Below are 27,218 nucleotides of genomic sequence, written 5' to 3'. Positions count from 1 at the left end.
TTAAAAACTCAAGAGACGCCTGAAGAAAATCAGATAATATAGGTAAAAGTCTAATTTCTAGGCTAGCTGAAGCTATCCTGTACAGTAAGTGAAGGGACAGTCTTATTTTATATAGCTCTATGTTAACTTTAATTTTCCACAGCTACAGACCTCAGAACTCCTTCCTGTGCAGAACACTTCTAGGCAGCCCAAGAATAAATCGGACGAAACTATAAGAGAAAAAAGCTAATTCTCACTTGGTAACAGAGCACCTAAAACCTCAATTACCAAACAAGGAGGAGTCAGTGCTGGTCACTTCCCCCTCCTGCGGCCAAGGAGCGGAAACCGAACGCCAGACCAATGTCACTCCAGGGACTGCGGGGATCCAGACAACTCAGCATCCTGGGCTCGGTGTCTACTCAGCCCTGATTCGAGCCGCTCTCGATTCGTGGAACGCCCAGTCCACACGGACGACCACACAGACTCGACTCTGGGGCTACAACCAGCAGGGCACCCGGCCGCCCAATTTCATCTGCACCCCAGGGCGCGTGTCTCCCCGGGGGCAACGAGAAGCACTGTTCCTCGTGCCTGGCTCTGCCTACCCTCTATCGTCTGGTGGGTAACTTGTCCCTGACAGCGCCTCAGGCGAGGCGAACCCGAGCAACAGCAGCAAGAAAAGCACCAGGCTCTTTTTTGCAGAGAACGGAGAGAACCAGCCTTCTCCTCCCGCACCCACAGCCGGGGGCCAAGTCCCGCGCGCCGGCCGCCGCGCCCCCGGCCCGCTCCGCCCCGCCTTTCCTCCCGGCCTCCGTCCCGCCTCTCACAGCATTCCGGCGGTTCCATCCGGGCAGCAAGCGTGACGGGCTAAGTTCCTCGTTGAAAGCGGCCGAGTTGCATCGCCGGACAGCCCCTGCCAGGCGTTAGGCGGGTAAGACGAGCCAAAGTCCCAAGAGATTGGAATGACCAGCTGCAGGAGCCGCGAGCTGCGAAACACCGCCTTCCGCTCCCGGCTGGTGCTCACCAATCGGAGCCCGGCTCTTACGTCATTTCCCCCAGAAGGCAAAGGGAACGTTGGGCGGAAGAGGGTCCGTGAGCGGACCCGGAAGGGGTGGATTCGGTGGGCGGGTTTAATCTGCTCCGAGCCGCGTGGAGGCCCAGGTAGGTACCGTAGGTGCGCTGCGATCGAACGCCTTTGCTCGGCTCTTCGGATTTGTTTGGTCCCAGCAGAAGCCTTCGTGGTCCTAGCAGCAGACGAGGCAGGGGGATTTGGGGCCGGTCTTGAGGGTGGAGGAGCACCTGGATTACTATGACTCCCGGGAGGACGCGGCCGGACGCCAGAGGTTCACCGGTGAGATGTAGAGCGGGTTGACCGTCGCCTGCAGGGCTCGCTTAAAGATGCTCTGGCAGCGTGGTGGGTGTCCGGAACCCCCACCTCAGACTCTCCTGTCTAAAGACTTGGTTTAGGGACGTCTGACAGTTCTGTTACCGCGGTCCAGCCTTGCAGCGCATCATAGAAGCATGTTTTAGGGTACTGTGGGTTAGGAAGCAGGGGTGGTAGGAGCATAGAGAAAGGTTAGTTGTGAACTCTCTCCAAAAAGAGTAGAAATATATGCATGTGAGACACAAGTGACCAGCACTAATATTGATACTATACAAAAGACTTTAGCCTCGAAGGAAGTGGGTCTCAGAGGAAAACACTTAGGGAGACGGGAGAATGTACGTTATTCTAAGTACAGTGTGAAGGAAGGCAAGGTAACAGGACAAGGAGGGAAACCAACCAGCCTGACAGACAGGTTATGCGAGATGTAAAGAGGAATAGGTAGGATGAATTCTTGGGAACTGCGGTTTGGCCCTTACCGGGCTTCGGGGTAGGAACAGCATGTTTGAAAAGATTAGTCAGGTAGTATTAATGACTTTTAAAAAGGAAAGAATGAAAAACATGGAGGTGGGAGTGCTACATAGAAAATTAGTGCAGGAACCCAGTGATAAAGAGCTGAAACAGAAAGAAGTGGAAAGAGAGAAAGGATCCTATTTCAGAGAAACAAGTTTCTGAAGAGAGAGGACAGAGGCAAAGAGAAGTAGTTTAGTGGTTAAAAGAAGAAATTTGTTGGAGTTTAGATTCTAACCTGGCTTTGGCATTTAAAACCAACTGAATGATGTTGGGCTAGCTATTTCGCATCTCTCTACCTAGATTCCTTGTCTGTAAAATGGGGTAAGAATGGTACTGTGCAAGGTAGTAGTGAAGGACTTTTAAAAGTGCTTTACATGTGTTAGGGCTTCCCTGATAGCTCAGTTGGTAAAGAATCTGCCAGCAATGCAGGAGACCCTGGTTCAATTCCTGGGTTGGGTAAATCCCCTGGAGAAGGGATAGGCTACCCACTCCGCTTTTCTTGGGCTTCTCTTGTGGCTCAGCTGGTAAAGGATCCGCCTGCAATGAGGGAGACGTGGGTTCGATCCCTGGGTTGGAAAGATCCCCAGGAGACAGGAAAGTCAACCCACTCCAGTATTTTGGCAGAGAATTCCCTGGACTATATCGTCCATGGGGTCACAAAAAGTCAGACACAACTAAGTGACTTTCACTTTACATGTATTAATCCATTTAATTAACTCAACTACTATATGTAATTATCTGCACGTTTACTCAGTTATATACATTTTATGTATTAGTTACCAGATAGTAAGCACTCTTAAAGTATTGGTTGCTTAAATAATATTATTAACGAGCCACAGGTTACTACAAAGTTTTGCATCTGAATGGCTTAGAGAGTTGTGTGTCTCAGAGTCAGAAAAAAAATGAATAGGGTTCAGGAAGCAAGTTAATTTTGTTTTTATACATACTAAATGTGACACTATAAGGTATTTGGATGGAGATGTGTGATAAGTTCTCAGAGCTCTGTAGTTAATATTATGTCTTTGGGCAGGACTGGAAATAGAGATGCGGGAGTCCCTGGGCCTAGGCATGCTATATGAAGTCTCCAGGGAAAGTACTGTGGTAGATGGCCAGAGACTACCAAGAAACAATTACAGTTAAGGGGCTGAGGCCGGGAGAATAGACAAATGGGAAAGAATCGATCAAATGGCCTAGGTTAAGAGCATTATTGCCATGCTAATATTATCTTTCCTTCATTTTTAACTGCCTATATGTTGGTTCCTAGAAGAAAAATGAAGCCAGTGGGTTCATTAAAATATTAATGAAGCCAGTGGGTATATTAAAATATAGCGAAGAGGAATATTAGCAAAAACATTGACTATTTCCCTGTTAAAGTAGACTAAAAAAAGAGGTTGTACTCTGAAAGAGACACCCTGTAGCATTAAACCAAACTGAACCACCATCAACAACAAAAAAACCAGCTCTGAAAAACTGTTTAGTATTGTGGTTTTTAGTTGCACAGGTGCTTCAGGGAATACTTTTCATATTTCCATACAATAGACAAGCTTGTTATCTCCTTCACCTGTTGTCTCTTTCCTCCATAATCAAGTGTTTCCAGTGATTTTGATTTACTGCTGCTGCTGCTAAGTTGGTTCAGTCGAGTGTCCAACTCTGTGCAACCCCATAGTTGGAAGCCCACCAGACTCCCCCGTCCCTGGGATTCTCCAGGCAAGAATACTGGAGTGGATTGCCGTTTCCTTCTCCAATGCATGAAAGTGAGAAGTGAAAGTGAAGTCACTCAGTCATGTCTGACTCTTAGTGACGTCATGGACTGTAGCCCACCAGGCTCCTTCACCCATGGGATTCTCCAGGCATGAGTACTGGAGTGGGGTGCCATTGCCTTCTCCATTGATTTAGTGCAGTTGTTACCAAACCAAACTTGGATCCGCTCACCCGTGAGCACTCAAGCTAATCTCCTGACACGGGGTTGTGGTGAGGGAGAGTGCAACATTTATATTGCGAGCCCAAACAAGGAGAAGGTGGGGTAGGGTGTGGTGGGGTGGGGTTGGTGGGGGGGTAGTGGAAGGAGGCAATCTGCGTGCACACACATACAATTGGCTTTCAGGGAAAGGTTTTTAAAGACAAAATGAGGGAGAGGAGGTGGGATGTGTAATCTGCTGGTGGACATGATAATTGGGAGTCAACACCATCAACCTGGTCCAGCCAGTTTTGGGTGTAAGTGCTGGTGGTCAGCATGCAGTTAACTTCTTCCTCCTGGAGGGGATAGCAATATCTGAAAAATAACTCAAGGATATGACTCAGTATTGGAGAAGGCAATGGCAACCCACTCCAGTACTCTTGCCTGGAAAATCCCGTGAACGGAGGAGCCTGGTAGGCTGCAGTCCATGGGGTCGCTAAGAGTCGGACACGACTGAGCGACTTCACTTTCATGCCTTGGAGAAGGAAATGGCAACCCACTCCAGTGTTCTTGCCTGGAGAATCCCAGGGACAGGGGAGCCTGGTGGGCTACCGTCTATGGGGTCGCACAGAGTCGGACATGACTGACACGACTTAGCAGTAGCAGCATGACTCAGTATCATCTGTATAGCCCTTGAGAGGAAACTAAAGGTCCTTGATTTTGTTTAATGGCTAAATTATTAATATTTTGTCTTGATTAATTTCTTTGTTTCTGCATTTTCTCACTTTTGATTAAATTTGCTCTTTGGAACTCAGGGAACTTCAGGAGGCTACAGTTTTTCTATTAGGAGGCAAATGGAGGGGACTGTTGTCTGACTTAGCAATTTCGGGCTTCCCTGGTGGCTCTGTCCATAAAGAATCCACATGCAATGCAGGAGACCTGGGTTTGATCCTTGGGTTGGGAAGATCCCCTGGAGGGGAACATGGCAGTCCACTTCAGTATTCTTGCCTGGAGAATTACCGTGGACAGAGAAGCCTGGTGGGCTATGCTCCATGGGGTTGCAAGGAGTCGGATATGACTGAGCAGCTAGCACGCAGCACACACATAGTGTCCCACTCAGTCACACAGGAACGATGGCATCTGTCAAAAATAGTGTGCAATTTGTATTATTTTTTTGTGCCAAGGGAAGGTAGCTGCCCTGATGTAGAAATCAAGGATCAACTTACACATATAGTACTTCTCAAAATGAGGAACTGCAGCAGCATTACCTGAGATCTTGTCAGACTTGAAAAATCTTGTGCCCCACCCCAGACCTACTGAAACAGAAATAGACACTAGGGAGGTGAGGTGGAGGTGGTTCCTACCATCTGTTTTCATAACCACTTGGGTGATTTAGATACAGTCTGGAGTTTGAGAGCTGCTGTGCCCAAAGATAAGTGACACGAGATGAGGCATTTTTGTTTTACTCAACACCATATCTCTAGCATCTAGATCAGTGCCTGTCTAATTATTAGTAGGTTTACAATAAATGCTCATTGATAAATATTTTCAGTCTGAGACTATTAATCTCAGTGTAAAATCTTTGGCAGTTGAACTTGGTGGGCAGAAGCAAATTGTTCAGGTGCATCGAAGCCTAAACAACTGTCAGATATTTGTGAGGTGGGCATGACAGTGTGACCAGTTTGAAACTTGAGGAATGAGAGATGACATGTTGAGTCACCCGTGAATAAAAAATGAAGCTGTTCAGGTATTTTATGTCAATGGTATATTCAGAGTAAATGAAGGTTTAGCAGCCACGGGGTCAAAGGCTTTTAAGCACATGATGAATAGCTGTGACTGCTGCTGCTAAGTCGCTTCAGTTGTGTTCGACTCTGTGAGACCCCATAGACAGCAGCCCAGCAGGCTCCCCCGTCCCTGGGATTCTCCAGGCAAGAACACTGGAGTGGGTTGCCATTTCCTTCTCCAATGGGTAAAAGTGAAAGTGAAGTCGCTCAGTCGTTTCTGACTCCTAGCGACCCCATGGACTGCAGTCTACCAGGTTCCTCTGTCCGTGGGATTTTCCAGGCGAGAGTGCTAGTGTGGGGTGCCATTGCCTTCTCCGGATGAAGAGCTGGTGTTCACCAACTCAGCAGACCCAAGGTGCCTGAAGCACCAAGTCTTCTTTGTTTGTAGGTGCAGCCGCCTCACTTGCGGTATCAGATGTTAAAACATGGGACTCACCAAGCAGTACCTGCGCTATGTTGCCAGTGCCGTCTTTGGGCTTATTGGCAGCCAGAAAGGTAACATTGTCTTTGTGACACTTCGTGGTGAAAAAGGACGCTATGTGGCAGTACCAGCCTGTGAACATGTTTTCATCTGGGACTTACGGAAAGGAGAGAAGGTAAGCCAGCAGTCATCCAGGTTGATACTGATTTATGGGTATTTGAGGGTGGAGGCAGAAGTGGGAGAGGTCTGTTTTATTATGCACAGATTTTTTTCTTTAATGTGTGTGTTTCTAGAAATTGTTTTTTTTAATCTTTGAATCTGGATAGCCAAGTACTGTATTGTGAAATAGAACACTATAGAAAAGATTCTTTTGTGTTCTTACACAGTGGAAAAGATTCTATTGTGTTCTTCTACACTAAACTCTGAAAAGCACAACCAAATAGGAGCTTATCTCTTAGGTATTTCTTTGTAGTGATGTTTATAGGTAATCATTTGTTATCATTATTCCCAGCATGTTTGTTTTTCTCTGCCAGTTCTCCACTTTTCAAGTTCTGCTTGCCCTCAGAACCAATTGTAGAATTGTTATAGTTGTTTTAGTCGCTAAGTCATGTCTGACTCTTTTGCAACTCCATAGACTGTAGCTTGCCAGGCTTCTCTGTCCATGGGATTTTCCAGGCAAGAATACTGGAATGGGTTGCCACTTCCTTCTCTAGGGGATCTTCCCAACCCAGCAATCGAACCTGCATCTTCTTCATTGCAGGCGGATTCTTTACCGCTGAGCCACCAGGGAAGCTCAATTATAGAATATTAGGCATTTAAAAGGAATATGTTGACTGAATCTTCTTATGCCGATGAGGCCAAAGGCTTGTTAAACTAGCCTTTGATATTTTGTATAACTCTGAATTCCTAAGCCTGCCACTTCTGCCAAGCCAAATACTGGCATTTTGATCTTGTCCACTCTCTTTGAGACTCCCAAGAGGTTAATACTTTGATCCTTATTGTCCCTCAAAGTGACGTGGGGATATACCACTGTAGCACCCTAGTGCCATGCACATTGGTTTCTGAGATGGGGCTCAGTTAAAGCAAGGATGTGTTTATAAGCCTTTATGGAAAATCATTTGGTGTTGACATAGAATAAGGACTTAGTAATTTATTCCTTTGCCTGGGAAATTTTGGCATGTATTATTCTAATGTAGAGCTTTGGAGAAAGAGTGTAGTATACCTTTACCTTTTCTTGAATGTTTCATTACCTAGTGCAAATAGTAGTTTCTGTATTAAAGAACTTGAAACTGAATGCAGAGTTTCATTATTATTCATAAGAGCGATTTGGAATTATTGATGCTTTTAATTTTACTGTGCCTGATTAGTCCCATACTTTTTCCTTGATGACATGCTTAACTCCTATACATTATTTTCAATTTTTATTATTTCAGATCCTCATCCTTCAGGGGCTTAAACATGAAGTCACTTGCTTGTGTCCCTCCCCAGATGGGCTGCACTTAGCTGTTGGTTATGAGGATGGATCTATCCGAATCTTCAGTCTCCTGAGTGGAGAAGGAAATGTGACCTTCAATGGACATAAAGCAGCCATCACATCCTTGAAGTATGATCAGCTAGGAGGCAGGCTGGCTTCTGGATCCAAGGTGAGACCTTCAGTTAGGTGCCCAGACTTTGATCTTGCAAAGGAGCATAAGACTAATGCTGAAACAGGTTGTTCACAAAAATTGTTGGCTGAAACAGTGGGCACTCTGTGTACAAAATAGTATCAACGGTAGTATAGAGTGAGATGGATTTGAATTGGGTGGTTCATTTTGTTTCCTATCAGATTCTCTGATTAAAGCCTGTAAAATATAGGAACAAGATGAGGCTGTCCATGATAATTACCGTGTGACATCATTGTACATTTGCCTACCCAAAACGGAACACAAGTGGGTGGGTGAGACATAGTGGAAAGGCAGAGTCAAAATGATGCTTCTTGGCCATTTCTTTTGGTAAAATATCTCACTTTCCTATATCTCAGTAATCAGTTAGAATGTAAATGATTCCATTTACAATTGTGTGTTAAGTAATGGACACAAAAATACTGTGAAACTTTACTGAAGAATGTAACAAAGTCTTGAATGAGTAGAGAAACAAGCCATGTTCTTGAATGGCAAGACAAAGTGTTGAGATGATACTATTATGTTCTAATTAGTTTATATAGATAAAACAGATTAAATATATCAAAGATTTTTTTTGCTTTTTTTTTTTTTAGTATGACCAAATGATTTAAAAGCACATGTGTAAAAACAAATGAGTGATAAACAGCAGAGTTTTGGGAAAAATTAATAAAACGGTTTCAGATTTTTTTTCAAGGTTGGGTTTTTTTTTAAGAGGTTTCAGATACTACAATGCATTATGAAGTCATAATTTATAATATGTTATATCAAGCTGGCATTAATACAAAATAGTCAGATTATTGCAACCAAATGGGAATACTAGAAACATATCCACTTGATATACCTACTTAGTGTGTGTATGTGTGTGTGTATATATATTTCCTAATTAGTTTTATTTTAAAGGTGACATTTTTGAGTAGAAAAATGATGGATTACTTCTGAAGTAGTATTTAAACAATTGGTTCACCACATGGGGGGGAATTTTAAAGTTAAAACTTTACCTCATGCCATGTACCAGAATTCTCAAAGACTTAAATCATGGTATTTTAAGTAAACTAGAAGATACATAAATAAATATCTAATATCAAGGTGATAAAATATCTGATATCAATCTGGTAAAAAGACTTCAAGCCTTTATCGGTAAGGAAAAAAATTAGAAAGGAGAATTTAAATGCTTAATATTTGAATATTTACAATGTATTTTAAAACATTAAAACAATATAAGAAAGTTGTTAAGAGTAAATCCTAAGAGTTTTCATCACATGGAGAAATTTTTTCTCTTTTTAATGGATTTAAAGAAGACGGGTGTTAGCTGAACCTATTATGGTAATCATTTCACAATATATGTAAATTAAACCATCATGCTGTATGCCTTAAACTTATACAGTGATATATGTCAATCATTTTTAAGTAAAACTGGAAAAAATAAAGGACAATGAAAAAAGGAAAGTATTTAATTGTTCTGATGTAAAAGGCAAATATTAATATCATGTCTTAACAACAAACAAGTAAGTAAGACCCAAAGGAAGATGAAAGACATGACTTGACAGTTCACAGCAGGTACAGAAAGGCCAGTAATCACCACAGAGCATGCACAGAATTTCTCACTGGTACTCAGAAATGCAGATCAAATATTGAGGTAGCCTTTCACCTTGTGAAATTGGTAGTGGTTTTTGATCAACTGATAATACCCAGTGCTGAAGGGAGAGAAAAACTGGCCTTGTCACACATAGCCCCTGTGGACCGTTAGATTGCTACAACCCTTCTGGAGATCACCCTGAATTGCAAATTAAATCCATTAAAATTATTATTCTATTTAAAGGTATTAAAATAGAAAAAGTACCTTTTAACCCAAGAATGTCCCTTTTTAGTCTTTATTCTGATCAGAGATATATAAAAGATTGATGTACACGAATGGTCGTTTCCACATATTTATAATAGCAGAAATTGGTAACTACCTAAATGGCTGAAATAGAAAAAATTTAAAATAAATAATGATATATCCTTAAGGTTGGTTACTACATGACTATTAAAAATGAGAAGAGTCTTTGATGACGTGGAAATAGAGAAATTTATTAAAGGAGAAAAAGAAGGTTCTAAAATGGTAGTAATAGCGTGATCTCAGTTAACAGCATGTATGTACACATAAAGACTGGAGCAGTGTACAAAAAATGTCTATGTTGATCATGTCTGGGTGGTGAAATCAGCTGGCGTTTGTTTCTTCTCTACTTTTCTGTATGCTTTCCAAGTTTTCTATAAGAACTACATATCAACTTTCTAAGACTATTACACCCTATTGTTTGTCAAGTTAGGCCTTATGTGATAAAGAAAGTTCTTCTCTGTGATTTGATTCCTTTAGGACACGGATGTTATCGTGTGGGATGTGATCAATGAAAGTGGCCTCTACCGTCTAAAGGGACACAAGGACGCCATCACACAAGCATTGTTTCTACGAGAAAAGAACCTGCTGGTTACGAGGTAAGGTAGTAGCAGTTTCGTGTCCAGTTCTTTTTCTAGGTGAATTCACAGCCAGGCTTTCACAGCAGGAATTTGCTTGATTACTTACTTGTTTCTTCACACTACACTCAAGCTCATGTGCTAGTTTCCGCTTCTCTCTGCTTTCCTCTCCCCCTGCCTCCCCTCCCCAATAGTATCATGGATGCTATGCAGAGTTCTTTATAGCATTTTTTAATTCCCTTTTCTGATTTGTCATTGTTTTCCCCTGATATCAGCTTTTCCATGTTCCTTAACTCTTTGACAGATGCATGAACTGTCTACTTTCTGGATCCCTAGAAAGTCAGGAAAACCGAATATGGAACAGGGGGCAGATGTGACTACTAAGTGTTTGTTTTAGCCTGCCTCTTTAAAAGAGACTTACTTACTCCATACTTAGGGCTCCTGAACATCTAATAGGTTGAACCATTTGTATGGGTTAAAAGTGATATGTCAGATACCAGCAATTTCATATAGTTCAGCCTAAATGTAATAGTTACCATTCCTAAGGAATGGCTACCCAGGAAAGTTTGAGATCCGAAATTTTGCCAGGCAGTAATTAGAAGGACCATAGTAATTAGTCAGAACCACAGAAGAACCAGAAGCAGTATAGAGGAGCAGCACAAAATGCTGTCCAAGTGGTAGATTTGCCCCTGTGGGGTAGGATACAGGGGTGGTGGTGTGTCTTGTTCAGATAACATGAGGCAGTGACTCTAGAGTTCTGCTAGAATATACCTACACCTGATAGCTTAGGGGATGTAAGGAAAAGGAAATAACACCGGGAGGTAGGATTGTATAGGAGAGGTTTTGTAAATCGGGTTTTAGGGTATTTCCAGTTTTAATCCTGGTACCAGCATTATGGTAGATTTCTACTGGTGAAGAAGCAGAGAACGGAAGCAGGCGGGAAGAGTAGAGCCTGTTGGCCGGGAGATTAAGAGCCAGTTAATGGAAGGTTTGGGGAATGGTGCCGAAGAGCTTGATTTTGATTCCATAGAGAATCTTGAGTTAGTGCAAAGTTAGAAAATTGAGATTATCTGCCAGTGGTGTATTGGATGTGATGAGGCAACAGGAATAGACAGAGACTACATAAGTTACTAAAATATAATTCAGGCAATAGGACTTAGATTCAGATTTGTGTACAGAAATGGATTGGAAGGAATCAAGGCTTAGAGACTTCCCAGAGGAGGCATTTTCAGGACCTGGAGACTAGCTGAACATTGGAAGACAAGGGAGCAAGAGAGGCTATGCTGTTTCTGAGTTAGACAGTATGGAGGAATGTTGATACTGTGGCTATGGAAATGATGTGTAACAGACCAAGTTTTATGTTCTGTAGCACTCTGAATTCAAGGTTATTTTTGGAACATTTTTTCTACCTGAGAATAGACATTCTAGAATGTCTAGAATAGGATTCTTTTTTTCTTACCTCCCAGCAAAAATGGATTTATTTAGGATCAGCAGAGAATTGCGATTTCATTCCCACTCAGCAAGGGGAAAAAAACACTTTTATAGAGGGGAAAGGAAGTTGGGTGGCTATAATCAGCAATGAGTCCATGGCTTTTCATTGACTCGGTTCTTGCCAGGAAAGAAGGGGAGTGTTTTGAGAGTTAGGATTCTTTTTTTAAAAGAAAGGTAAATACTAACATTAGACATCGTTGCTGTATATTATGTTTTTTTAAGGCAACAAATGAGTCCTTGGTCTTCATATTCATTTGATTCTTCCTAATAAGATTTTTTTTTCCTATTTCTTCTTTTAGTGGGAAAGATACCATGGTGAAATGGTGGGACCTTGATACCCAGCACTGTTTTAAAACAATGGTTGGCCACCGAACTGAGGTACGTGTAGGGTTATGGGGCCAGGGAAAGAATGGCAAGGCAGAAAGGAAGAGAGGATTTCTTTACTGCTAACAATAATTGGTACATATTGTCTTGAGAGAAGTTGGTATGGTAGACAAAGTGCCAACCATCAGAGCAGATAGAGCTGCTCTGGCATTTGTAAATATTGCCCTTACATTAGTTTTTAACCATGAATATGGGTTTCATCATTTTAAATTGTAAGTGTCCACATTTATGATTGTAGGGAAGTATAGTGATACTTCCCTACAAGCAAGTGCCTGGCCTGGTGACATGTAAATAGCAAATTGTAGCCATTATAATAGTTACCTGAACATAGATATGTTCCATAGAGATCAAGGAATATTTTACATCTTTGCATCCTCTGTGCTTTGTTCATATTAGACAGAGGTGAAGGTGAATTAGGGGTAAAAACTTCCAGTTGTGGGATGTAATGCATTTACAGGGCATATAGTCAATAATATTGTAACAATTTTGTGTGTCAGTGGAATGGTAATTCTTCTTACTGTGGTGATCGTTTCAGAATATATAAAAATTGAATCACTGTGTTGTATGCCTTTAGCTAATATAATATGTAAATTATAATTCAGTTATATAGATTTATATGTATATATATGTATGTGCATGTGTATATACACCCTAGAATGTATGAGGAATATACACATCCTAGAATTAATGAGGAGGAAAAGCAAATTAGACTTTTTTGTTGATTTGCAACAATGCTGTTATTTTCACTGTTTATTCATGCATGTTTGAGTCTAAAAATGATACTCTGATAGACATTAATGGAGCACCTTTTATTTGTAAGCACTGCTGAAAGCAAAGAAGTGCCAGACTTAAAATTATCACTTGAGTGGCTTCTAATTAGGATTTTTTCTGAACAGCCATTATCTAAATTTAAGGATAGGAAATTATAGAGACACTGCTAGCAACCATATAAACAACAATTCTATCCTAGATCATTTCGTTTCTAAAAGTGAGCTTTCTTTTAGTGTCTTTTGAAAAGGTTGCAGTATATTAGACTTTGCAGTGCCAAAGTGATTTGACTACAGTGTACTTAGATTTTTGGGATGTTGTGTCCTATATCCTGGATTCCCTTAAATCATATTATTTGAATCTTTTTATGCTCTGTAGGTCTGGGGGTTGGTTCTGGTGTCGGAAGAAAAGCGACTCATCACTGGGGCTTCTGACAGTGAACTGAGGGCTTGGGACATATCTTATCTACAAGAGGTAATTGCTTATTTTCTGATCACGGGCAGGGTCATGTTTCAGCAGTTACATAGTTTTGTTGAATTTAGAATCAGATGTAATTACTGAGTACTTACACATTGTATTGGAATTTTCTCTTACTGATAACCTGTGACTTCCACACAATTTTGTTTCCTCCATTCTGTGTTTTATTTCTGTGCTCATACGCACTTGGAAGAAGGATAGCTTTAGGCTTACAGCTCTCGGTAATGTTAATGTTTTAGTTTATAGGGCTCTTGGCTTGATACTCCTTGATCTTTGGGTGTCCATGGATGGACTTCAGGATATCTGTGACCCTCTTCTCTCAAACAAATATCTATGTAGAATTTCTGTATGTTTTTATAAATATGTATATTCTGAGAAGATCTATAACTTTTTCTCAGATCCTCAAAGATTTTGTGTGGATAAAAGGTCATGTACCTTTTATCCAGGGTTTCACTGGGGTGAGATATGTGCTGATGTACCCAGTAGCCGTTCTGATGGGTTGGACATTAGTAGGCTGGAGTTTATCTTTTCTTTATATGAGAAGAAAATGTAGTCTCCCATACAGTGCATTTGCAATTTGTAATGCTAGTTTGAATCCTTCCTTCTAGAATATGGTAGATGTTTCACCTAAGAAGGTTTTAAAATTAATGAGGTCATCATTTTTTCACTCTGTCATGGAGCAATAGTCCTTATACTATGGGAAGTTATTAAAACTAGTGTGGTGAATAATGTTTTGTGTTTGATGTAGTCTGTTTTTAATATATTCTGATAAGTGTGCTGCCATCAAAGAGGCTTGATCAGAGAGGCCACTAAATGGAAGTTATCAGTAGCAATGAAGACAGGTTTTTAAGTCATTAGGGGTAAGAGTCACCTCCTGGAACTAATTATTTCAATTCTTATTTTCTCATTTTTATAAAAACAGATTGAAGACCCAGAAGAACCAGAACCCAAGAAAATCAAAGAGTCTTCTCCTGGTATACAGGACTCACATGAAGCAGAGGATGGTACCCTTGAGATGGATGAAGCTCCTGAGGATGTAATTCATTTTTGTTTCTTACTTTCAGTTGAGTTGAATGCTGGGAAGATATTCATTTTAGGGATGATCTTTGTCACCTGCATTTCTTGGAATCCTGTCTTTTCAGGGGTCAACAGAAATAACTGTAAGGCTTCACCTTTTCTCTTGCTTCTTCTGCAGCGCATCCTTACATGCAGAAAAGCTGGATCCATAATGCGGGAAGGAAGGGACCGAGTTGTGAACCTTGCAGTTGACAGGACAGGCAGGATTCTTGCTTGCCATGTGAGTATCAGGCTCAGGAAAAAATAACAAGGACTCCGCTGTTCCTTTCAGAGACTCATTTAGTATTTGGTGTGGACGTGAATTTTTCTTTGGTCCTTTTAAGATTTCATTATATGGTACTTTGTGAATCTATACTCCCTAGCTTCCATTAGCATAACAGTAATTGCTATTATCACTGTTATTATTAGCAAACACTGATTAAATCCCTGCTTTTCTAAACAATTTAAAAGCATTAGCTTATTTAGTCTTCAGAGGAACACTGTAGAAAGTGGTATATTTCCACTTTACAGATGAGACAACAATTGCAGAGAGATTAAATTGTCTATGGTAATACCAATAGGGAAGAAAAAGAAATGTTCTTATAGAGAAAAAGCTAAATTAACAAGTTGCCTCTCTTGGACTCACATCAGCCTTTTCTTTTTCTAGGGAACCGATTCTGTGCTAGAAGTGTTTTGCATCCTTTCCAAAGAGGAAATTCAGAAGAAGATGGACAAGAAGATGAAGAAAGCTAAAAAGAAAGCAAAGTGTGTCTTCTTAATATTTACTTAATATTTACTTCTTAATATTTACAATAAAGTACCCTGGGTGGGCCACATTGTACTGATAGAAAAACTGGGGCTTCTTTAAAGGAATATTTACTCCATTTCCAATTACCATTAAATGCTAGGAAAGGTTTTAAGGTGTGCTGGTAGCCCAAGTTTTAATTTCTACGTATAGTTTTTAACTTACCATATTCCTAGATCTTGCACCGAGAACCACACAGAACTAGAAAGACAGTACAGATATTTAAACATAGCTTCTAAATAATTTGGTTTCCCTGATAGCTCAGTTGGTAAAGAGTCTGCCTGCAATGCAGGAGACCCTGGTTCGATTCCTGGGTCGGGAAGATATGCTGGAGAAGGGATAGGGTGCCCACTCCAGTATTCTTGGGCTTCCCTTGTGGCTCAGCTGGTAAAGAATCTGACTGAAATGTGGGAGACCTGGGTTCAATCCCTGGGTTGGAAAGATCTCCTGGAGAAGGGAAAGGCTACCCATTCCAATAATCTGGCCTAGAGAATTCCATGGACTGTATAGTCCATGGGGGTTGCAAAGAGTGGAACACAACTGAGTGACTTTCAGTTTTCTAAAGGATTTAATTCTGAGAGGCTAGCAGTGTGTCTTCAATGACAGCAGCCTATACAGAAGGGGACTGGGTTGCTTGGTGCTAACCTGTGAGACTGAGAAGGAAGACTGGTTGGACAGTTACATAATTGAAGTTTAGGACAGTATCACCTTATATAGGTCATTATAACTACAGAAATCAGTTTCTCAGTGGTTGAAATTTATCAAGTCTCAAAGCATCCTTTCTTAAATTTTTTATTTGCTGGAGCAGATCTTATGAGACCTCTGGTTTATTTGACATGGTTGAGTTGCTAAGTGTATACTAATGGATTTTCTTAAAAGTCCCAAAGATAGATAAGCTTACCAGAAACACTTCAGTGGAATAGTTTGAACTATGAATACTCATCCCTAGCAGTTTTATGGACTTCTGCATTTGGAATCCATTTGTTAAGGGTACCTGTTAGATGGAATAATACTTTATATTAATTGCATTGTGGTTCACAATGCATTTCTACATACACTTCATTGTTTAATTTTCATGGTAATTCCATGTGGTTAAATGACTTTCCCACATGGGTTGTTGGTCTCGGACCAAAACTTGACTCAAGTAATAGCAAAATTTCTAAAAAAGTGATAGGATGATACTCTTTTTTTCTTTTCTCCTTTAGATTAAATTCTTGCAATGAGGAGGAGGAAGACCTTGAAGTCAATGTCAAAATGACTCTGCAAGATGAAATCCAACGGGTGGCTAATATCAAAGCTTCTGCCAAAATCAAGTGAGTGAAAGTGTAGTAGCTGAAGTATCTGGAGTGTTGTAGAAATCGTAAGCTGCAAAGTTGTATCAGCTTTTCATGTTGTTTGTAAGCAGTTGCTACAAATTATATCTGGACACAGTGGTCTTGGGACTCAACTTCTCCTGCTCACCATGGCCTCACTTATTCATAGTCTTCTATTTGTTTCATTATGATAGCCTTTTATCTTTTCATTTATAGTTCTTTACTGCTTCTAATTACAAAGAAAAATGGATAGCCCGTGTTCCAAAAGGATTTTAGGTCACTTAGAAAACATACACAGAAACAAATCAGATCCAGTATCTGAGCTCAGGTTTCTTGGACTTAGCCTGTACTTGGCTACTGTCCAATACTCAGAGCACTCTTATAAGTAAAATCCTTTACACTTGTTAACTTACAAGTGGAGGGCATTGCAAAGCCTTTCAAGGTCCTGAAAAAAGTTAACACTGAAAATGAAGATGGTTGCTGGAACATTTGAACATCTGTGAATATTTTCTCATGCAGATCCTTTGACTTGATTCATACTCCTCAAGGAGAGTTAAAGGCAGTTTTCCTGCTGCAGAACAACTTGGTGGAATTATATTCACTGAATGCTTCCATGCCGGGTCCTCAGCCTGTCCGGACAAACAGGATTACCATCGGAGGTCATCGCAGTGACGTGCGGACTTTGTCATTCAGCTCAGACAATATTGCTATCCTTTCAGCAGCTGCTGATTCCATTAAGATATGGAACAGGTTTGTGAAGTGATGTCCTTCTGTAGCTCTACTCAGTAAAGTTTTCTTCCCTTTGAGTTAGTTTCTAGTACTCTTGATGAGTTTTCCTAAGGGCCCTAAATACAGTCCCTTGAAAATGTATTTTCAGTGCATTTTGACTGTAGACCTGTGGAGTTTAGAGTAGGAAACATTGCCTTTTTAGATTTGGTGCAAAAAATGCAAGTTTATTCCATGTCTAGAGCTTATTGCTGTACTTGGTTAGACACAAGCATACCACCTACTCTAAATTCAAGTAGGCTTTTAGTCCTTTCCAATAACTTTATCTTGATTTCTAATTCCTCACTTTTCTCGATGACTGTCACACCTTCTTACTTCTCATACCTCACACCTCTTGCCCCTCTAAGCTGATGACCTTGTTTCCTAGTTCACTGAAGAAATCAGTTCATTTCAGTCTCTCAGTTGTGTTCGACTCTTTGCAACCCCATGGACTGCAGCACGCCAGGTTTCCCTGTCTACCACCAACTCCCGGAACTTGCTCAAACTCATGTTCATTGAATTGGTGATGCCATCCAACCATCTTAGCCTCTGTCATCCCCTTCTCCTCCTGGCTTCAATCTTTTCCAGCATCAGGGTCTTTTCCAGTGAGTCAGTTCTTCGCATCAGGTGGCCAAAGTAATGGAATCATCCAAAAACATTCATATGCTCCCATTACAACTGGCAATTTAGCTGCAGACTGGTGATGCTCCTAACCAAAAGTTAATCACAACCTATATATATCTACTTCTACCAGTTTTCCTCCCTCTCTTGTATCATTAATTTTCCTTCTGTTGGGTCATTCCTATCAGCATAAAGATACCTGAGGAGGCACTAGTGGTCAGGAACCTGCCTGCCAATGCAGGAGACATTAAAGAGACTCGGGTTCAATCCTTGGCTTGGGAAGACCCCCTGGAGGAGTCCATAGCAACCCACTCCAGGTTTCTTGCCTGGAGAATCCAGTGGACAGAGGAGCCTGGTGGGCTACAGTCCAAAGGGTTGCAAAGAGTCAGACACGAATGAAGTGATTTAGCATGCATACGTGCATACTATAATATCTCCCATCTTAAAAGAATATGCTGTCACGTCCTTACCTCTCTCCCCAGTTATCTCTCCCATCCGCTGATCCTTTTCTTCATCAGGCCCTTATCCCCACCATTTCACCAAAGCAGCTCTTGTCATCTGATCAGTGGTCTTCGCGTTTTTAAATCCAGTGACCGATAAGCTTTGTCTGACACTCTCCTTGAATTGGTAACTTTTCTCCTCTTTGAAATACAGAATTTCATTACTTCCTCTTCTTCTGCTGGCTGTTTCTCCTCAGTCTGGGCTGAATCCTTTGTACCTTACTGACCTGTAAATGTTAAAATGCTTCAGAGCAAAGTTATTGAACCTTTTCTCTGTCTTCACTTACTTTCTGTGCTCTCTAGTCAGGTGGCTGTCTATGCTGATGGCGCATAAATTTGTGTCTCTAGCCTCAGTCTCTCCCTAAACTTCAGACTCATATCCAAACCCTTTTTGTATCACCCCTTGGATATCTAGGGGTTCCCTGGTGGCTCAGAGGATAAAGCGTCTGCGTGCGATGAGGGAGACCTGGGTTTGATACCTGGGTTGGGAAGATCGCCTGGAGAAGGAAATGGCAACCCACTCCAGTACTTTTGCATGGACAGAGGAGCCTGGCTGGCTACAGTCCACGGGATCGCAAAGAGTCGGACATGACCGAGCGACTTCACTTTCACTTTGGATATCTAATTAGGCATCTCAAACTTTTGTATGTCTAAACCACATGTAATTTGTGATCTTCGTTTCTTCAATAGCCTCCTCAACCCTCTCTTCCTACAGACTCCCCTATCTTAGTAAATAACTACTTCCTGCAGTTGTTAAAAGCACAAATCCTTGTAGCCATTCTTGATTTTCTCTCTCATGTCCCATGTCCAATTCATTAATAAAACCTGTCAGCTCCACCTTCAAAATGTACCTGAAATTTCAACCACATCTCACCACCTTCACTGCCATGATTGTGTTCAGACCACCACCGCCTCTCATCGGGATGGTGATCGCTTCCTGACTGGCGTCCATGCTTCCTTACTTGCTCCCTGTGGTCTGTTCTCAGCCTGGCAGCCAATGTAATCTTTTTATCATGGAAGTTCCATCACTTCCCGGAGCTCCATCTCATGCTAACTGGATTCCGTCACAGTCCTTCCAGCCGCTGTCTCTCTCACTCTCGCCCTCTCGCCTTCTCCACTGCTGCCCCCTGGCCTTTTCGTGACCCTTTCCAGGCAGCAAGAACGTGCCCGTGCTGTGGCCTTTGTGCTCCCTCTTCTTTCTTCCTGGAACCAGCTTCCCATTCGGCTATAGGCCGTCCTCCCTCTTGTCGTCGTCGCACGGCCATCCTGCTGTCCCCTTCCTGCCCTTGTACTCTGAGTCCCCTTCCCCCAGCTCTGCGTTTCTCTTCTCCACAACACCAGCTAGCATCTGAGACACCCATACATGTCTCACTTCCAGAGGCTGTTAAGCTTTATGGAATTCAGGGCATCTTGTGTTTAACTCACTGTCTCATCTCCAGCACCTGGACCAGTACCTGGCATTCAGTACATACTGGAGGGAGTGGGTATTTGCTGAATGGGTGAATGTTAATGGTCCACTAAAATGAACTTGACTTGTAGGGATATAATATGCTAATTTGACTTAGTCCTCTGGGCTCACACACTTCTTTGTAGCAGCAGATCGGGTTCTATTGAACCCAGCAGATGGCTTTTTCAGCTCTGTTTTTGTAGAATCTGTTCCTTAGGATTGGGAACCTCCTATAAAGAAAACAAAGTTAAGGACTGTTTAATATTTTCTCCCTGACTATAATTAAGTCAAGAATCTGCCTGCCAGTGAAGGAGACATAAGAGACTCAGGTTCAATCCCTAGGTCAGGAAGATCTCCTGGAGGATGGCATTGCAGCCCTCTCCAGTATTCTTGCCTGCAGAATCCCATGGATAGAGGAGCCTGGTGGGTACGGTCCATGGGGTCACATGAGTTGAACACGACTGAAGTGACTTAGCATGCATGTGTTCAGGCTTTGTCCTCTCTTATGTTGATCATCGTGTGTGGCTGCTGCTACTGCTAAGTCACTTTAGTCGTGTCTGACTCTGTGCGACCCCACAGATGGCAGCCCACCAGGCTCCCCCGTCCCTGGGATTCTCCAGGCAAAAACACTGGAGTGGGTTGCCATTCCCTTCTCCAATTCATAAAAGTGAAAAGTGAAAGTGAAGTCGCTCAGTCATGTCTGACTCTTCGCGACCCCATGGACTGCAGCCTACCAGGCTCCTCCGTCCATGGGATTTTCCAGGCAAGAGTACTGGAGTGGGGTGCCATTCTCCGTGTGTGTGGCTAAGTGTGTATTAATATTAAGTGTACATGCTGACTTTGCAGGTGGAGAAGCAGGTTCTCTTAACATGTGAGTTCTTTATTCCTTCTTCCTCACAGATCTACACTGCAGTGTATTCGCACAATGACCTGTGAATATGCGCTCTGCTCATTCTTTGTACCTGGTGATCGGCAGGTGGTCATAGGAACAAAGGTAAACAGACTTTTCCATGGATTTAGGGGACTTTTCTGCTCAATATTCTTCAAGTTGGTTAAGAAACCTGCTTCCTTTGTTAGCATATGGGAAATGTATTAGAGCTGGATAATATGAGAGTGTGATAGTTCATTGTCATTTTTTTGAGGTTTTTGTTTTTTTAAGTTTTGTTTTTTTTGCAAACCAAACCATATGTTAAATTATGAAGAAAATTAAAATCATGACCCAAGATAACTATCATTAACAATTTGGCAACCAGTCTTTTATGCATATTTTTATGAGCACACATGTAATTGTGTTTTGAGAAGACTAATAAAATACATTAAGTAGCAGCATCAGGTGTGGCAGATAGAAGCATTCAGTAAAGAGACCAAGTGACCAAGTCTTCAGCTGTAATCACATGGGGAGAGAATCATGAGGGAATGCACAAACATGGATTTGGATTCAGATTCTTCCCCCTACAAAATGGGTAACTTGGAGCAAGTTGCATAAACTCCTAGTATGTTTCCTTATCTGTATTAAGAGATGATGGCACTTGCTTTTTGACAGAGCCTTTTGCGCCAAATTGCCTGGGTTTGAATCCCAGCTCTTCTACTCACTAGCTCTGAGTTGGGCAAGTTACTCCACCCTGTAAGCCTTGATATCTAAATGTAAAATATGTAAATAACCTGCCTCACAGTCTGCAAAGCACTTAGCACAGAGACTGGCTCCCAGAAAATAACTAATAGGAGCTGGCAGTAGAAGTAGCATGAATGGTGATAGTCGGGGTTATAGTGGGAATAAAGTGTAATAGGTCTATGGAATATCTTGAAAAGTGCTTTGCAAGTATTTATCATTATCTCCTTAAACCAATGCCATATGTGCATTTTATTAGAAAACCTGTTATCACAGTGGATATTTTTTTTGCCCACCAAAAAGTATAAAATAAGCTGGAGAGAGTTCAAGAGTCAATGTCAGGGAACTTTAAATTTTAGTTAAAAGTACCCTCATTTTTCATTCATTCCCCAAATGTTCATCCACTATTAATCATTTCAAAAACTATTTGTATGACTCAGAATCCCTAGCCTCGTCTCTGTGCTAGGCCGTTAACATACATTATCTCATTTAATCCCCACAACTGGTTAGGGAGGTTATTAATATAAACTCCATTTTTCAGATGGAAAAACGGGTTCATGGAGATGAATTTACCCACAGTCAGAGTTAGAGAGGGGCAGCCCTGGGAGTCAAGTCTCCTGCTTACATTCTTTCCACCACATGTTTACAGACTCACCACACAGCGTGCTTGACCACTGTGTGTGTTCTGTTCTATGCTGGTCCCAAGACCACAGCGTATACAGGGTCTAAACAGGAAGTGAGGCTGATAGTTTTCTAAGCTACCACGATTTTTTTTTCAAGTTCATTGTCCTCCCTAGCATTGTGGGTGGTATTTCTTCCTGTCAATGTATTCTAGAGGGGAAGCCAAAACTAGATGGAGAGGAGTTGTTAGTCCACTTCAAGGATTGATTGCCTTTTGAAGGTTTTAAGTCCCCCACTTGCTATGGTGTTTACTCTGATACACCTCTGGCTGTGATATTTCCCATTTGAAGTTGGGGGAACCAGTAAGTGACCGTAGTCCTGTACTACAAGCTTGGACCATTCCATAGTTGCAGAGTATAGTGACCCCGCCAAGATGAAACCAGTATGTCTACAGCAGATTTAACAGCACTTACTCACAGAGGAAGTCCAGCAGGTAGACCATGGGAGCCGTTTCCTGAGCAGTTGGCCCCATTGTTGCTGCTTGATTATGAAACTATAGATGCGCACTGTGGAGGTTGCGGGCGTGTTCATCTTGTGTCTTCCATAGACAGGGAAGCTGCAGCTTTATGACTTGGCCTCGGGAAATCTGCTGGAGACAATAGATGCACACGATGGAGCTTTATGGTCCCTGTCTCTCTCTCCAGATCAGGTAACTGAACCAGATGTGACGATCTGGACTTGAGTACTCTGGCTGTACCTCCCATCTCTTGTATCAAGTTCTGCTGCTGCCTAACAGGAATTTAAAGAAAGTCCACTCTTTGTGTAATCTCTATATATGGTGCCATATTTTGTACCTGATAATACGAAGAACTGTCACTGTGATCTGAATTCTTGTTCAGCTGCTCTTGATAATGAGCTACATGACATCAAAATACTTATCCTCCTACATTACCAGTGATTTGTGATACTTCTTAAGAGGAAATATTTCTTTGGACAACACAATGCAGAAGTTAGAGCAGTCTTTTCTGCTCCCCTTCAGTCTATGTATCTATGACTATACAAGTCTAGTGGTTTTTAGTCAGTTTGTGAGCTTTTTCCAGTCAACAGCAGTGTGTTTACTTTCAAAGGAGTCACTCTGGAGTCCTGAAGTGGTGCTATTTGTTGCTCAGAACATTTTCAGATTTTTTTTTTACAATACCTGAAGGGATTGTGGCCCATTTATTTGAATGTCCTCAGTAGTGGCAAACCTGCATTCCCTGAAAGTAGATATTTTTGGGAAAAATGGAACCTGGAATTTAGATTGAGTAATGCCATTGGGGACAGAAATAAAGCAGCTTTTAAAATGTAAGTAGTAGTTAACATCTGGGTTTGTGGAGTGTTCTATTTTCCAAAGTGTTTCCACATCCATTATGTCATTTACTATTATTTTCACAATGGTTTTATAAACTAGGTAGTCTTTATCTCTTTAGCAACACTAAGGATCATTGTAAGGTTTTCTTTCTATGTTACAGATCTCTGAAATGGCAGAATAGACATTTGAGATCTAGTTTTCTTACTCCATGTTCCTTATACTTGACACTAACCCTAAAATGTGATGAGACCAGTTTAATACTTCACAGTGAATTCTTTTGACTGTTGCGTTACCCTGTAGTATTGCTGAGTCTTTCTTCCTGACACCGGATGAAAGTGTAACTGGAACTTTACATCAGTTATCATCTGACTACATTAGGCAATGCCAGGAGTTAGTTCTCAAATGAGACCTGTGGAGGCAGCCCTGAAAGAACAAGAAAGGGGGTTAAGGAAAAACCACACATCTTAATTCTTACCCCTTCCCTTAAATAAAAATGGTCTTTTGTACTATTGTATTTGTATTATTGTATTATTATTATTTGTATTATAAAAGTTTCTGTACTAAGATACTTTTCTAACAGAAATGTCCTTTGATTTTCAGCGTGGCTTTGTGACAGGTGGTGCAGATAAATCTGTCAAGTTCTGGGATTTTGAGTTGGTGAAAGATGAAAACAGTACCCAGAAAAGGTGAGTAGACTTTTTTTTTTTTTTAATTTGTGTCCGTTTGTTGGAAATGAGGCACCACTGAGTGGGTTTTTGACACATGTATTTCTCTTGAGCTCTAGAGGGAGAAGGCAATGGCACCCCACTCCAGCATTCTTGCCTGGAAAATCCCATGGACAGAGAAGCCTGGTAGGCTGCAGTCCATGGGGTCGCTGAGATGGACACGACTGAGCGACTTCACTTTCACTTTTCACTTTCACTTTTCACTTTCATGCATTGGAGAAGGGAATGGCAACCCACTCCAGTGTTCTTGCCTGGAGAATCCCAGGGATGGGGGAGCCTGGTGGGCTGCCGTCTATGGGGTCGTGCAGAGTCGGACACGACTGAAGTGAGTTAGCAGCAGCAGCTAGAGGGTCTTGGGATGTCTACTTTTGTAGAGTACTCATTTTTCTCCATGCTTTCTGTGATGCTAGGCTTTCTGTGAAGCAAACCCGAACCTTACAACTAGATGAAGAAGTCCTGTGTGTCAGTTACTCTCCCAATCAAAAGCTGTTGGCCGTGTCTTTGCTGGACTGCACTGTGAAAGTTTTCTATGTTGACACTTTAAAGGTACGATGGTTATGTCTGTGTTCTTTCTTACTGAACTTGGGTTGAGACTATAGATGTGGCCTTGACTGTTTCCAGCAGTAGTAGTTTTTTGAAAGCTTGTTTGTGAATCCAACTAGTAAGGATGGACTTCTGAAAGAATCCTTTGGTTCATCAGTTTTGTTTAAAGCAAGTTATATTTCACATGTTCAGAAAAATCTGTGGACAGGAAATCCTGTTGCAGCCAGTAGTTTTAAGAGCATTGCTAGCTGTCCTAGGCAGTGATCCCACGCTTGGCGGTACATCAGGATCATTTGGGTTGCTTTTAAAAATATGGATCACTGGGCTCTACACCTAGAGTCTCGGTGGAACTGTATTAGGCCTGGACGTACTGTCGTGAACCAAGTGCTCCCAAGACTCTTCAGCTAAGAGATCGGAGAGCATCTCTGTGCTGTGTTCTGATGGAGGGAGCAGGCCTCAGCAGCATCACGGGCTTCACTATACTGCACTGTTCTTGCAAGAGCATGCAGGGTTTGTATGCTAAGTTGTATGGGTACAAGTGACCTTCAGTGGTTTGTTGTCTTCTTTGAAACACAGACATAAAGCAGTCCAGGACAGTGTTTAGCACTGTATTTAGAGTTATAGTTTAGATCTACATATAATAAATTATGCCTGCATTTTATAGACAGACATGAGTTGTTTATATTCTTTTTTTTTTTTTAATATTTAGTTTTTTCTCTCACTGTATGGACACAAACTGCCTGTCATATGTATGGACATCTCTTATGTAAGTAAAATTTATTTAAATAGTTTCTCAGTAACAAGTAATCTTTTCTAAGAACTTTCTTTGTTCTATGCTTGATAGCTTCATTTTAGTGTTTTTCAGTCTGGTATATAACTGACTATCCTAAAAAAATTATAAAAATATTTATTATAATCATATCTTAAATATATATCTCTTTAATCCTCTTAGAATGTTTTCACAGATACCTGAATTAATTCTCATAACTAACTACCTGGTTTGGAGTCCCCAAATAGTATTTTCTTATCTAAAGTACTATAATTGGTAGAATACCCTAAATTGTGAAGAACTTTCAGAAAGGCATCCCTGCTTTGTTCTGAAGTATAATAATGCTCATAAGGAAAATGGAACTTTGCAATATTTATGATATTTTTCACTGTGTATACTTTTAGTCTTTTGACCAAAGTCATATGTTTTGCAGTGTCTAGTTATGATTAGGAGTGGCAGTATGGAGGGGTGGGATGGGGTGGGAGGTGGGAGGAAGGGGGCATACGTATACCTGTGGCTGATTCATGTTGATGTATGGCAGAAACCAATAGAATATTGTAAAGCAATTATCTTCCAATTAAAAAAAAAATCTAGTCTGTGTAAAAGGAACTGGTCCCCCTGCCTTACCTATCTGCACTCAGGGCATGAACCGCATAAATTGGTGTCAGAAAATATTTTTCTTCTTCCGTTGACAGCCATTTGAACTAGGTGCTAAAATAGAGAAACAGTGATAGGAGACATGGCATAAAAATGTCTAGGTCATAAGTATTCTAGTAGCTCCTTTCCCAGGCTCATTCTTCTCTTTTCCTCTTTTCTCCCCCCAAACTCTGTCGAACTGTGACAGAAATTAGAGAGTCTTTAGTCTATCAAGTTTAACAAAGTAAACAGATAACCTACATCAAAGCACAACACTGCCCTGTAGCAGGACCAAAAACATCTAAACCACACAGTTCTTGCTCACTTGACAAGCTTTTTAAGTAGATTTGTAGGTAAGAGCAAGGATGTGGGTGCTCTTGATAAAGAGATGAAATTAATTTTTTGGTGCTGACAGTGACATTTTTGAAAGAAATGGGATAAATGTTCTGGTTAGCTTTTCTCTATCTAATCAGGGTTTCAGATGATCTAATAATGTTTCACTTCTCTTCCTTCTAGGATGGAGCACTGATAGCAACTGGCTCTGCAGACAGGAATGTGAAAATCTGGGGTCTGGACTTTGGGGACTGCCATAAGTCTCTGTTTGCGCATGATGACAGGTAGATGTCGTCTTTTCAAAGACCTCCTGTTGGGTTACCTATCAATGTCGTTTCCTGGGAACATCTTTTAGTGTTCTCATATAGTTAGAAATTTAAAATTCTATTAATAAAACTCTAGGACTGACTGTCCAAAAGCTATTTATGTGTGTTTAAAACTTTAATAATGAGGAAGTTGATGACGTTTGATTATTTCTCTCCCTTTTCAGTGTGATGTACCTAAGGTTTGTGCCCAAGTCTCACCTCTTCTTCACTGCTGGGAAAGACCATAAGATTAAACAGTGGGATGCAGACAAATTTGAACACATACAGACTCTAGAGGTAACCTCTTGCCTGCTTTGACATGCTCAGTACTTAACTTCTTTTAAGACTGAGCATTGATTTCCCACCAATGTAGCAGTCTATAAATAAGGTATTCTTACTCAGGTTTTGTCTTTACTCTCTGCAGGGGCACCACCAGGAAATATGGTGCTTGGCCGTAAGCCCCAGCGGGGACTACGTTGTATCATCATCCCATGACAAATCTCTGAGACTTTGGGAGAGAACAAGGGAGCCTCTTATTCTTGAGGAGGAAAAGGAGATGGTAAGGACTTCAGGTTTGCTGGGTGTCAGTCCCTGACACGCTGTCTTGGCTGA

General features: G+C 41.4%; 2 protein-coding genes across 3 annotated transcripts in view; one reads left to right on the top strand and one right to left on the bottom strand.

Moving 5' to 3' along the window:
• Positions 1 to 986, bottom strand: part of GDAP2 (ganglioside induced differentiation associated protein 2) — a 66,733-nt gene extending 65,747 nt beyond the window's left edge. The window contains exon 1 of the mRNA XM_065906077.1: positions 804 to 986. The gene's annotated coding sequence lies outside the window, so the exon portion shown is untranslated. The remainder of the gene's footprint in view (positions 1 to 803) is intronic.
• The window catches only part of WDR3 (WD repeat domain 3), a 39,262-nt gene continuing 12,853 nt past the window's right edge, over positions 810 to 27,218 (top strand). Inside the window, exons 1-19 of one of the 2 annotated variants that reach the window (XM_065906069.1) lie at positions 810 to 907; positions 5,940 to 6,147; positions 7,406 to 7,615; positions 9,990 to 10,108; positions 11,878 to 11,956; positions 13,109 to 13,204; positions 14,130 to 14,243; positions 14,403 to 14,504; positions 14,931 to 15,028; positions 16,274 to 16,381; positions 16,901 to 17,131; positions 20,615 to 20,708; positions 22,552 to 22,653; positions 23,896 to 23,981; positions 24,431 to 24,566; positions 25,273 to 25,329; positions 26,485 to 26,585; positions 26,792 to 26,903; positions 27,031 to 27,165. In XM_065906069.1, coding sequence (XP_065762141.1) covers positions 5,977 to 6,147; positions 7,406 to 7,615; positions 9,990 to 10,108; positions 11,878 to 11,956; positions 13,109 to 13,204; positions 14,130 to 14,243; positions 14,403 to 14,504; positions 14,931 to 15,028; positions 16,274 to 16,381; positions 16,901 to 17,131; positions 20,615 to 20,708; positions 22,552 to 22,653; positions 23,896 to 23,981; positions 24,431 to 24,566; positions 25,273 to 25,329; positions 26,485 to 26,585; positions 26,792 to 26,903; positions 27,031 to 27,165 — 2,151 coding nt within the window. In that variant the 5' untranslated portion in view covers positions 810 to 907; positions 5,940 to 5,976. Of the gene's footprint in view, positions 908 to 1,060; positions 1,138 to 5,939; positions 6,148 to 7,405; positions 7,616 to 9,989; positions 10,109 to 11,877; positions 11,957 to 13,108; positions 13,205 to 14,129; positions 14,244 to 14,402; positions 14,505 to 14,930; positions 15,029 to 16,273; positions 16,382 to 16,900; positions 17,132 to 20,614; positions 20,709 to 22,551; positions 22,654 to 23,895; positions 23,982 to 24,430; positions 24,567 to 25,272; positions 25,330 to 26,484; positions 26,586 to 26,791; positions 26,904 to 27,030; positions 27,166 to 27,218 lie in introns of those variants that run through there. The other variant, XM_065906068.1, reaches the window with a different exon arrangement.

The sequence above is a fragment of the Muntiacus reevesi genome, chromosome 1, assembly GCF_963930625.1.
Source record: "Muntiacus reevesi chromosome 1, mMunRee1.1, whole genome shotgun sequence".
NCBI lineage: Eukaryota > Metazoa > Chordata > Mammalia > Artiodactyla > Cervidae > Muntiacus > Muntiacus reevesi.
The sequence above is the reverse complement of the archived record's forward strand: the minus strand, read 5'-3'. Positions and strand labels throughout refer to the sequence as shown.